At 42.7% G+C, this 12246-nt stretch overlaps 1 protein-coding gene across 1 annotated transcript in view; it reads left to right on the top strand.

Annotated features, from left to right (window-relative positions):
• ARHGAP35 (Rho GTPase activating protein 35) overlaps positions 1-12246 on the top strand; it is an 83548-nt gene that overhangs the window by 38105 nt on the left and 33197 nt on the right. Inside the window, exon 3 of the mRNA XM_082230946.1 lies at positions 8982-9126. Coding sequence (XP_082087072.1) covers positions 8982-9126 — 145 coding nt within the window. The remainder of the gene's footprint in view (positions 1-8981; positions 9127-12246) is intronic.

A 12246-nucleotide genomic window follows, 5' to 3' on the forward strand; every position in this document is an offset into this window, starting at 1 on the left:
CCGCTGTTGATCACAGCAAGAATGTTACCAAATTTCACTGTTCCAAAATTAACAAATTGGCTATGGCCCAGATCATTATTGAAGCAGGTTTGTAGCACACACCTTCCCATTGGCACTAATTGATCCTCATGTTGGCAGTCTCATTAAGTTGACCATGAAAGCTTTATTTGGATGCTTAGCTCACTTAATCTATGTCAAGATAGTGAAAACCCAGAACTTCGACATTCAGTATCATCCAAAATATATTTTAGCTAAGCACATTTATAGCATAGAACAGGCGTTTATTTCCTTTTCTGTACTCTAACCCTGCTGAAGATAGTTCCTCCTACTAGAATGTGTAAAACTAAGAATATAGTCCGTTTGAACAGAATGTCTCTTGGAACCATTCTGCATTTATTAGAATTATGTCATCGTAATATGCTGATTGCACAGTGTAGAATGGTAGTTAAACTGGGTTTACAGCTCCCAGTTGCCTTTGACATGCAAGTCACATCTATGTATTGGTTATGAACTTCACTGTATGAATTGCTCTTCAGAGTACTTTTTGAAATTGTTACAAAGTGATCTAGTGTTCTCACTGCCCACGTTAATACATAATAAGTCAGACCTTCTGCCTTAACCATAGTTTACTGTGAACCACTACTGTGCTGGCGCACATGCCTCAACAATTCCTGCTCTGTTCGCTCTCTGGTGTGAGCATCAGGAGCAAGAAGTCTCGGCTTTCCACTAGGTCTGAACCACAGATAGTTGCTTGTTGCTCCCTAGCATGCCAGTATCAGCAAATCAAAAACAAGCCATGGTTTAAGGTGAGCTAGCAAATGTGGTTTGTTAGGAAACATAAATGTTGTGTCAAATTTCAGGCAATACTCACACACTTCTTTTTGTCCCCCATCCTCCTGTCTCAGTCAAATCCATACTTTCCCCCCAAGCTCCTCCTTGAAGAATTAAGACAAAGAAGGGTATGTGAAATGGCCAACCTCAGTGGTTCCCAATTAGCTAAGTACAGTGGTGCCCCGCAAGACGAATGCCTCGCAAGACGGAAAACTCGCTAGACGAAAGAGTTTTCCGTTTTGGAGGTGCTTCGCAAAACAAATTTCCTATGGGCTTGCTTCACAAAACGACAATGTCTTGCGAGTTCCTGCTGGTTTTTTCCCTTCCTCCCCCCTTTTTCTAAGCCGCTAAGCCGCTTATCAGCTGATCCGATCAGCATATAAGCCGCTAAAAGCCGCTAATAGCACTAATCCGCTAATCCGTCAATGGGCTTGCTTCGCAAGACGAAAAAACCGCTAGACGAAGAGAATCACAGAACGGATTCTTTTCATCTTGCGAGGCACCACTGTACTACGTATCCCTTGTTTTCTCAAAACCCAAGCTATGAACCCCCTACTTTTGAAAAGTTTAATATATCTGTGGTAGTTTTTGTTATGTGAATGGTGCCACAGACCCCCTGGGTGGGTTACCACCAATTGGGAACCACTGGTCTACCCAATTAAACATTTGGTGGATATTTGATTGTAAGATGACTATGTTGTGTATTCTTTATGCGCTGTTTTCCACACCCTTTTCTTCTTGGCTATGAACCAGGAAGCAGGAGTCCCAAGGCAGGTTCCAAATGAGTCTCTAACATATTGATAAATAATAAACAGCATTCTCTGCAGCCCTTTTGCTGCAATCCTTTTAATGCTGGGTTGAGGTTCAGGCACCTGCTGCTTTATAGAAGCTATAAGCATGCAAGAGGAACTGGGAGGTCTGCCTGCCATTTAAAGACAATGCAGTGAGTATGAAGAATAGTTCCTTTGTGTTGGATGGTCACAGATCTTCAAATGGTTCTGCTTAGTGCTTCAGTAGTACTGGTGGTGAAATCTATGATCTGGCATATGTGACACACACACACACACACCCGAGCCAACATACATGTGTGTAAATGTGTAGCGCAGAGGACTCCTTAATGTTTTTTTTCTAGCTAAGAATTCGCTAGGCTAAATGAAGGTAAACTCTGGAATGGTGTTGCTTTCTCTTCGCTGGACTGCTTGCTGCTGCTGTGTAACATTTTAATGGCTCCCTAATGACAGACACATGCCTGGCTGAGGGTAGCGGGCTCAGACATCTGGCAAGCACTGATGCGATGGTATTTCCAGCAGGGACTTCTTGCTTTTAACCCTTTTGATGACTGAAGCATTTGTTAGGTCCCTGGTTGTGATTATGAGAGTTTAGGAAGTTGCCTCATACAAGGTCAAACTCTTGGTCTGTGTAGGACAGGGGTGACTAACCTGAGGCCCTCCAAATGCTAGTGGGTTCCACCTCCCAGCAGCCCCAGTCAGCATGGGAGCTGTACTCAACAACATTTTTTTTTGGGGGGGGGCACAGATTAGCTATTCCTGATCTAGGCTCAGTGTTGTCTACTCTTGACTGGCAGCACTTCTCCAGGGTTCCCAAGGAGGGGTCTTTCCCATCACCTGCTTCCTGTCCCATTTACTTATGCCAATCCAGTCCAAATAAATTTATTGTACTAGCCATTGGCCATGACAAATCTGAATAAAAAATAAACACAGGCAGAAGCACAACTTATAGTCTCTATTTAGATCTCCATTGCAGTTCACTGCTATATTGTCCAGGGTCTCCTTTCTGATCCTTCTGGCTGCCCAAAACCAGTATTTTTGCCCTCCCTACTAACTGAAGCTCTTGATGCGGCTTACTAGATATTTGAAATGCAATAAAATAGATATTGACACAGTAGTCACTGCAGCAGGGCAAAGGTGTATGTATGTAAACCCCACCCCCCCACCCCCGTTCTCTGATGTTCAAACAAATTGCATTTTGCAACCGAGTCTCCTGGCTTGGAACTGACTGTTGAAGATGCTACATGTTAGTCCCACACAGGCCAGGACTTCCTTGCTGGGTGGATGCTGCTGCTGCTGTCTTTCACAGCCCTGGTGGCTGATGGAAGAGCTGCTGGAGGAGCAAAAATGTTACATGCCTTCCTGAAGTTGTTGGGGATTGAATGTGGGACACTTTCTCTGCCAGGCATGTGCTCTGCCACTGAGCTTTCAGCCCTTCCTTTATTGTGATGTAGTGTGCATTTTTATTAACATTTTGACCTGTTTGGCTGGGGCCTCAAAGCAGAAAGCTGTGGGCAGGTCTTAAATGTCCAGGAGCAGGGGGAGCTTGGCATATATTCTGGTGGCTGCATGCCATTTTTGCCCATGCCTCCGTTTTGGTCAAGTGTGTGGCTAGAAAAGGTCATAGCTAGATTGAGCCCTTAACACTAGTTCTGTGATTTGGTCTAGGTTTTCATTCCAAGTTAGATAGTTGTGTCTTGCTCCCTTGGGCAACTTGGCCAGGGAAATGAGGCTGGAATCCCAAGCCCGTTTCACTTTATAGTCAGCCTTGAAGTAAAAGCTGCAGAGCGCTAGGTATTCCATCACTTTTCTACTAATGCTTCTGTCGGCGAACAGAGAGAAATGTTGCCAGTTGATTGAACCCCCATGCTTTTGGCACTTAATATTGCATCCCATTTACTACTTTAAGAAGCAGGGGGGAAGTCATAGCTTTGAGATTTGTATTAGGCTTTCCTCCTGCTGTGCTGTACATCATTAAAATGATGTACAGTGTGAAAGCTTTTCACTGATTTGAGTCATCACAATTATACTCTCCTATCTCATCTCAGCGCTAGATCTTTTTTCTTTTCTTCTGCTGAGGTGTTGATTGCAAATCATCGGTGCTTTTAAAAGGTATGTTTCCTTTTGCTGTTTCTTCCTTTTGTTGTTTCTTCAGGCCATGATCAAAATATATAGTCCTGTTTGCATTGCCTGCTGGATTTGTTTGCGTTGGTGGGGGAACTTCTGTAGCTTCAGGCAGCACATCTTTGCATTAATGTGGGCAGCTTCCTAAAGAGCATGTGCTGAGTTCGTTTAATCTTGATACATAATCTGCCATGGGGGACTTAACTTCTGCTCAACAAAGTTTTTTATATGTCCAGCATGAAAGAATGAGCAAAAAAGTGTGTGGCAAACTGGAGGTGGGCCAACAAATTGAAACTGAATCCAAACAGGATGGAAGTGCTGTGTCTTCAAAGTTCCTGAGACCAGGAATACCACCTGTTCCGGAATGGGTTGCACTCCCCTGGAAAGAGCAGGTGGAGGTGCACCTTGATCCCCCATTGCTTGGGAGTGCCTATTTCAAGCGACAGCATTTCCTGGACAAAGAGAAGTTTGCAACAGTGATCCATGCCCTGGTAACCTCCAGATTGGACTATTGTAATGTGCTGTTTGTAGGCTACCCTTGAAGAGGGTTCTGACCTTTATTTAGACTAAATAACAACTCCCTTCTGCTGTATTGCCATTCCTGGTGTTTCTTGGTTTCGTATCCAATGGTTTGTTCACAGGCTGCAATAATGGATGTTTTTAGCTTGGTCCAGTGTTCCTCAGTGGTATCAGGGAACTCAGAAAGCAGATGGTTCTTAAGAGTCATTTGGAAGCAATCCCGCTTAAACTTGAAGGGTTGAGTGTTCATTTTGTGCCATGGTTTCCTTCCTTGAAGCCTGTGTTGAGGTATAATCTTGATAGCCATCATGGAGCATATTACCATATTTTTTGCCCTATAGGGTGCACCGGCCCATAGGGTGCACCCAGGTTTTTTTGGGGGGGGATAAAGAAAAAAAATTATTCCCCCCCTAGGCGCGGGGTTGGGGCGGGGGAAACCCGAGCTTCCCCCGACCCCAGCCCCCAGAATAGGCTGCTATCCGCAAGCCTTGGGAGCCCGGCGGGAACTCCCGCCGGGCTCCCAAGGCTTGCGGATAGCTTCCTGAAGCCTGGAGAGTGAGAGGGGTCGGTGCGCACCGACCCCTCTTGCTCTCCAGGCTTCAGCGAAAGCCTGCATTCGCCCCATAGGACGCACACACATTTCCCCTTCATTTTTGGAGGGGGAAAAGTGCGTCCTATAGGGCGAAAAATACGGTAATTGGTGATCTGTCCAGCATGAATGGTGATGAATGGTGTATCCATTAAGAAAGGATAGGGTTAAGTTTCAGTTACCTGGTTTATTTTCTTAATATGCTCTCTAATGTCTTTGGCAGAAAAGCTCTTTTCTGTCATTGGTGTCTGAAAATAAATTGCCACCCCTCCCCCTGTTGTTGTATTGTTCTACGTATCCTTCTGTCACCAGAGCTCTGGAGGGAGGAAGTTATATGGAAACAGACTAAACAGGAAGTGATCATATTTTAGCTAGGAATGGGGTATAGACAATGGAGGAGGGGAGTTGGGTGGGAAGTTTCCTGGGGCCACATGGTTCAACAGATGTCTTCAAGGGAAGCTGTTGGCTAGGAGTGAGTTAATCTCCTCTCTTGAGCTCAAAATAATAGAACACCTGCCCTTGTATAGCCCTTTTTATCAAGCTGGAAACCTCCTTGCATTTGAGTCATACACTACATATTGTGACTTTTCAATTAGTGCAGCGCGTCCATCTTCCCCAGGTTTCCTGCCAACTTCCTCATCTGGAGAGAATATTATGAACAACTATTTTTAAGATAAAGTGAATTTTAAAGAAACCTCTTTTTTTAAAAAAAATTATCTGATAACCTGACATTGATAGATAATGCAATATATTTTTAAATATTGATATCAGGGCTACCCAAATGACATTGCATGGCTTTCATGTGATGTCCCAGAACCCAAATAGCAATAGCATCATTAGGCATATTCCAGAGCTAATTCACGAGGGAGTACTCTGACTGCTAATTCCTCCTTTTGGTTTTGGTTTTTTAATGCAAATACTGATGACCGAACTACAAATGGCAGCCATAGCAGGATCAACCAATATTGTTGTATGTTTTTTCCTTTAGCAGAAGTGGGGGATTTGGATTGAGGCTTCAGCATGGGGAGTTTAACCCAACTGTGTTGACTACGGATTAGATTTCGGGCTCAGTTCAAAGTGCTGGTTTTGATCTTTAAAGCTCGGGACTACAGTAGCTCATGGACTGCCTCTCCCCATATGAACCAACCGGGACTCTGCAGTCTTCATGAGAGGCCCTTCTCTTGTGTTCCCCACCCAAAGGAGAAGTGGAGGATGGCCAAAAAGGACAGGCCTCTGTGGTGGTGTGCCTCCCCCAATGCTTTTCTTAAGATGATTTGCCTGGTCACTGGCGGAGGAAGAGGAGTGCGCAGGGAGCGCACCGCCCCTGGCAGCAGAATCCCAGTAGGGTGCCATCACGGCTGCCCCCCCTGCAGGCGGCGTTCCCCCCATGATGGGCGCTACGCCTCTGCAGGTGGTGTGCCCCTCCCCCAGGATGCGTGCCCCGCCCCCAGGACGCGCGCCCGCCCTGCTTGCTCTCCGCCACTGTGCCTGGTGCCCTCCTTGTCCATTGTTATATTTTTTGTTCATTTCTTAATGTTGGCGGCGCACATCTTTTAGTGTGGGTAGTTTTAGTGTGGTTTCTGGATGATCAGTTTCTGTTTATTGTGTTGTCATGGCTTCCAACTTTTTCTTTTTAATTGTTTTTATGCATTGTAATTTTATTGTCGTATCACTTTGAATTTTTTTATTGTAAAAAGTGACAGATAAATGAAATAACGTATTTTTCTGTGTATAAGACACCCCTATGTATAAGACGACCCCTATTTTGGGGACTCCAAATTAAGAAAACACCCTTCAGCACTATCCATGATAAGAGGAGCCCCAATTTTAAACCTAATTTTTTGGTTAAAAAAAACCTAGTCTTATACACAGAAAAATATGATAAGTAACTCTCCTGCATGCAATCTCCTAAGTCATGTGTGAATCTGCTTGCTCTTATGTCTACCTGCAATAGCGAAACAGCACAAAAAAGTGATTTTTTTAAATCAGAAGTATTTCAACCTTGCCTTTTTTGCTGAAAGCAAATCACCCTGTCTTCAGGCTTATGATAAAAAGACAATACATAAAAGGAAAATGGATTGGGTGGGACAAGGGGGGGGAGAGAAAGCAATTTCATATTAAAATTTGGAAAGGAAACAGCTTTGGGAACTTCCCACACCCTGTGCTGGCACAGAGGCGCGTAATTCAAAACACACACATACACACTGAAGTGTACGGCACATCTCACTTAACACTCCTTGCCATTCAGGGATGCTTTGCAGCTGGCAAGGCATCTTGGCTGAGTGGGGCGCGGTTCACAGAAAGAGCCAAAAGTTGCTGATCTAGCAAAGCCAGTAGAATGACTCTGCTTTCCTACTTTCCATCTCTGCTGCAGTGTGGTGTAATAGTAATATATGTTGTGTCACCATAGGTCATAGCTACAGGAAAAGAGAGCCCCTTCAGTTTCTGGAGCACAAGTCTTAAAGGAAAATTAGCCATGGAAATCCACCTAGGAAAACAAATGAAGAATCCAGCTGAGACCTTTAGGTACCATGTACCTTAAGTGTAATGCAGAAAAATGGGAATTGAAAATATAGGGAAACTTGCCTCCCACCCACATCTAATACCTTAATGGAATTATGACTTTTTCCAGACGTTGGCTAGAATGGGAATGCACAAGTGAGAGTGTAAGAGCAAACTGTGGCGGGTAGAAATTCAGGTACTCCACTAAGCAAGGATTCTAAAACGTTCTGAAGGCAGCCCTGCATAGGGAAGCTTTTAATGTTTAATAGGTTATTGTATTTTAGTGTTTTGTTGGAAGCCGCCCAGAGTGGTTGGGGAAACCCAGCCAGATGGGCGGGGTATAAATAATAAATTATTATTATTATTATGGCATGTAACACTTTTGCAAGCCCTACAGTACTAGTATCTAAAAATTAAATACTTTGACTGCTACAGTTTTTGAAGTAACATTTGTCTTTCTGCTGTTAATTGAATTTTATTTGATAAAATGAATCTGATGGAGGGTGGATAAATAGTCTCATGAAAAATGAAACAAAATAATTTTGCAGCCTGGAAAGGACCATAGACCTGCGGGATGGCTCTTGTTCTAGTGCCAGAGGTTCTAGCTAGCAGGGAATAGCCAATTAAATGTTGCTGGATTACAACTCCCATCGTTCCTGATCACTGGCCATGCTAGCTGGACCTGATGAGAGTCTAGAAGGCACCACACTGGCTACTCCTTCCTTAGGGGGAGTTCATCCATATATTGAGAAGATACATTTGCCCTTCCATCTGTCCCTAAGCAGGCCATTCTGTTTTTCTGTTTGCTGCTTGTGGTTTGTTTTTCCTGCTTTTGAAGTAGAAGCTTTTCCTTGGTACTCGAAGTAAACTTCCATGGAGCCACACTCTCTCCCCTCCCCCCCCCAATATCACACACTTTTACTCAAAGGCTCACCCGGATAGAGTTTGTGAATCACTGTCACTTGACCTGAGGCTTTGTGCCTTCCTTGCCTGTTGCTCTTAGCTGTTCTTGGCACATTGTTGCTTGAGAATAAGACTGGTTTAGACAGAAACAATCCTTATTTGTTTGCTGTTCTTTATCCACTGTGGGAAGAAAATACCTGTTGGCTTCAGAGCATTTTTTTGTAAGTGAACAAAATGTAGCTTGCACCATAGTATTTTGGACGAGGAGGTTCAGAAAGTTTCCTTGCTGGATTTTGTATTTGCTGCGATTTCACTCCCTGCCAGTCAGGTGTAAAAGGTATCTGGTGTTCAAATTATTTTTATTACTGTGTAGCATTTGCTGTGGCAGGTGGTATCATTCCAAGTAGTTTAAAAATGTTTCCTTCTAAGCTTTATTTTTAAATGTTTCCTTTTTATTTTTAAAGCATTATATATAGTTGTATGAACTCACATTCTACTTACGTAGCAATAGCAACCATAGCTTTATAGCAAATTGAGCGCATATGTATAACCAGAAGTACAGCTTGTTTTTGACTAACAAGTTAAATTGTGTCTTTTATCGTCCCAGTTTCTTATATTATTGACCTTTTGGCTACTTAAGTAAAGCCTCATTAAATCAATTGCTTCATTATTTATAATGATTTATGTTTCCAACAATATTAACTCTGGTAAATTCTTCTCTACAGAAACCAAAGCCTAAGCCTCGGCCATCTATCACAAAGGCTACATGGGAGAGCAACTATTTCGGGGTGCCTTTGTCCACTGTAGTGACACCAGAGAAGCCCATCCCCATTTTTATTGAGAGATGCATTGAATACATTGAAGCAACAGGTAAGATCTTTGTAGCAAGAGATGTTGTTGTTAGTTTATTTTAATGCCACATCTCATCTGTGAAGGCCCCTTGGTTGGTTCAGAAAGAGTATATGGCTCCATTTGCATTTTGTGGGTGGGTGGGCAAAGGTGGGAAACTTACAGTTTAGTAGCTATGAAAGCTATTGCATGTACCTTAATTTAGCAGTGTAGTTTGTGTACCTTTGGTCAAACTTTACTGAAGATCCTTGGTAAAACGTCACCTCGGTTGTGCATTGAATTCTGGATAAAATGAGCCCGCAATGGATTTCATAGAAAAATGCGGCGGCGGCGGCGGCAAATGATTGCTTTTAAGAACCAAAATAAACTCCAAACATTATTTATACTAAGCACTTTCTAAACATCATTTTCTCTTATCTGTATTGGTTTTAAAGAATTAAAAGGGAATGTTCTACAAACAGATTAGCATCTGCAGAGAAGTGAAACAGTTTATTGTTTCAACAGTATTTGAAGGATATGCCTGCTGTGCTTTGGAGGCTTTTAACTTAATGTCGTTTATGCTTGAGCAGTCTATAGATGAATTGCATGCTGTTTTATTTTATTTCCTGTTATACCGCCTATATTTAAATTCTCATGCCTTCATTTCTGCCAGATCAGAACATCCTCCTCCCTCCTGAGTAGGTACCAGAAAGTTTAGCAGTAGTAGTAATAATTATTTTATTGTATTTCTTATACCCCGCCCATCTGGCTGGGTTTCCGCAGCCAATCTGGGTGGCTTCCAGCAGAATATAAAAACATAATAAAATGTCAAATATTAGTAGTAAGTTGAAATTGCCTGTAGTGGTATTTATCAGGTGTAAAGTATTCCTATTTGATGCTTCTGCATGGCTCTGACAAGATGAATCCTTTCCCACAATGAAGGGCTGCTGTTACTCTGTTGTACTATCAGAACATTTTAGCTAAAGCAGAGAGCAGCTGCCTTTTGCAGTTCAGCAAGTGGAGAAAGCTTTAAGGGCCTTCAGTTTCTTGCTGTGTCTGTAAAATTCCTGTATCATGGAAGTTGATGGTGCAGTTTTGGTAGCTCCAATTTGCTTCCCGCACTAATACTGTGAATGCAATATTTCACTCCCAATATTTATTTTCACTCCCATCATTTGATTTTTTAGCCCCTTTCAATAATTTGAGAGAGTGCTTGGTTTTTGCTTTGAAATAGTGTGTACGTACAAAAGCATTATGATTTGGTTTCAGGGTACTTGAAAATAAGTCACTGTAGAGTGAAATGGGTGCATTCTGCTCTTTATTATCCTAATGAGAGAATAGACTTTCCTTTTGCCTTTGCAAACAGCTCATGTTACTGCAGATAGGAGCAGCGCTTGGGCAGAGTCCAAGATGCACCTGTCCTGTTAGGTGCAACTTCAGAGCTATGATCGGAAAGCCTTGACTACAAGACACATTCATTCTTACTCAGGATTTTACTACACAAAGAATCTGCCATGTGATTTCTCTACCTGAAATGAACACTGCAGCTTTATTGAAAGTTCTCGTGCCTTAGGGTTGAGCTGCAGATGATTCATCTGAGCTGGAAAACCTGTCCTGTGTATAAACATCTTTAGTGTTTTTTAACAACGCCAAGTAAAGTGCTGATTTGTGGTACTGTTCATACTAATATGAGTTATACCAAAGACCTGATATACCTATTAATGGAAATCTCATATACTCCTAGTGAACTTGGTTCTCAGAGTGTATGGATCATTGTGAGGAAGGACTCAGGAAATTTTGGGGGAGCCCCAAGGTTTTCAGAAATACAAAAAAATGTTGGGACTGACTTGGAGAAAAAACATAAAATTGGGGTGGTGTGGGGAGGAAAGGTGGGGACTAGAATGGAGTATCCTGGAAAAAGGGCATGAATCATGGAACATGAGTTCTCCAAATGTTTTGTTTTGGGCCCTGGAGCTTGTTTGCACAATCAGAGATACCAGACATACTTTGGGATTTCTGTCCTGAATTAGCACCCTTGTTAACATAGGGTATATCTCTAGTTTTTTGCTTCCTCCGTTTCTCAGGCTTTCAGAGTCACTGGGGTAATTGTGTGGTTGTTTGGAATTGTAGACTGTGTTCCCTTCTGCATAATTGTGATAATGAATATGTTTGCATACTGAAAACTAAGTCAGGAGTTCCTAATTGGCCAGAGGCATTTCTGCTTTGCTTGTGCCTGACTGAATCCTTTAATAGCCAAAGATAACAGAACAAAATAAAGGGGTTTATAATTCCTTGTCTTGGATTCTCAGAATAGATAACAGTGCATCATTAGAGAGAAACAAGTAAGCTTTATTATACCATATCCTAACCTCAACACCCAACCAGAGAGGTCCTAGCATTTCGTTTTCAAAAACCAGCCGAGCAAGGGCTGTAGCAAACAAATCTGCATCTGAAGGGAGTTTCCCTATGACTTTGGACAGGCTACCAAGCTTTCATGCTGTTGATCTTGGTTCTTAGGCGGTGTTAAGAGGATGTGCTCTTACTGGTCTTCAGCAGTCACAAAGAAAACTTAGGAAACATGTCCTAAGCAAAAATATAATTTCTTTAAAAAACCAGAAGGATTTACCCATATTGCTACTAAATTCATCATTGACTAAAAATGCTTTGCAGTTGCCATGTTTGTGGGTTTCTGTCCCGCTGGTGTAACTGACTGCTTTGTGGTGAAAATGAAGAGATTGATAATGGATTTAAAGGGCCATGGTTCAGTGGCAGAGCATCTGCCTTGCATTCAATCTCCAGCAGCTTCAAGTAGGGATGAGAAAGTCCCTCGTATGAAACCTTGGAGAGCCACTGCCACACAGTGTAGACAGTACTAAGCTGGATGGACCAGTTGTCTGACTCTGTACCAGGCAGCTTCAGTCCTGTCAATCATTACTAAATATATAAAAGTTCAGCTGTGAATATTTGTAGAAGTTAGGGGAGAGGAAGGGGCTGGGGAACTCATACGCTCTGCACATATGCAACTGGCCTGGCTGTCTCATCGCTTATATGCTGCTTGGGTGCTGTGCTTGAGACTTTAAAAGCCAGTAAAGTTCTCATGCAGGAGTGCAGAGAGTGGAGTTAAGCTGTAAGCAGGTACCGTCCACCAGTTGCACAGATCAA

The sequence above is a fragment of the Podarcis vaucheri genome (assembly GCF_965113315.1).
Source record: "Podarcis vaucheri genome assembly, chromosome: 7".
NCBI classification, from domain to species: domain Eukaryota; kingdom Metazoa; phylum Chordata; class Lepidosauria; order Squamata; family Lacertidae; genus Podarcis; species Podarcis vaucheri.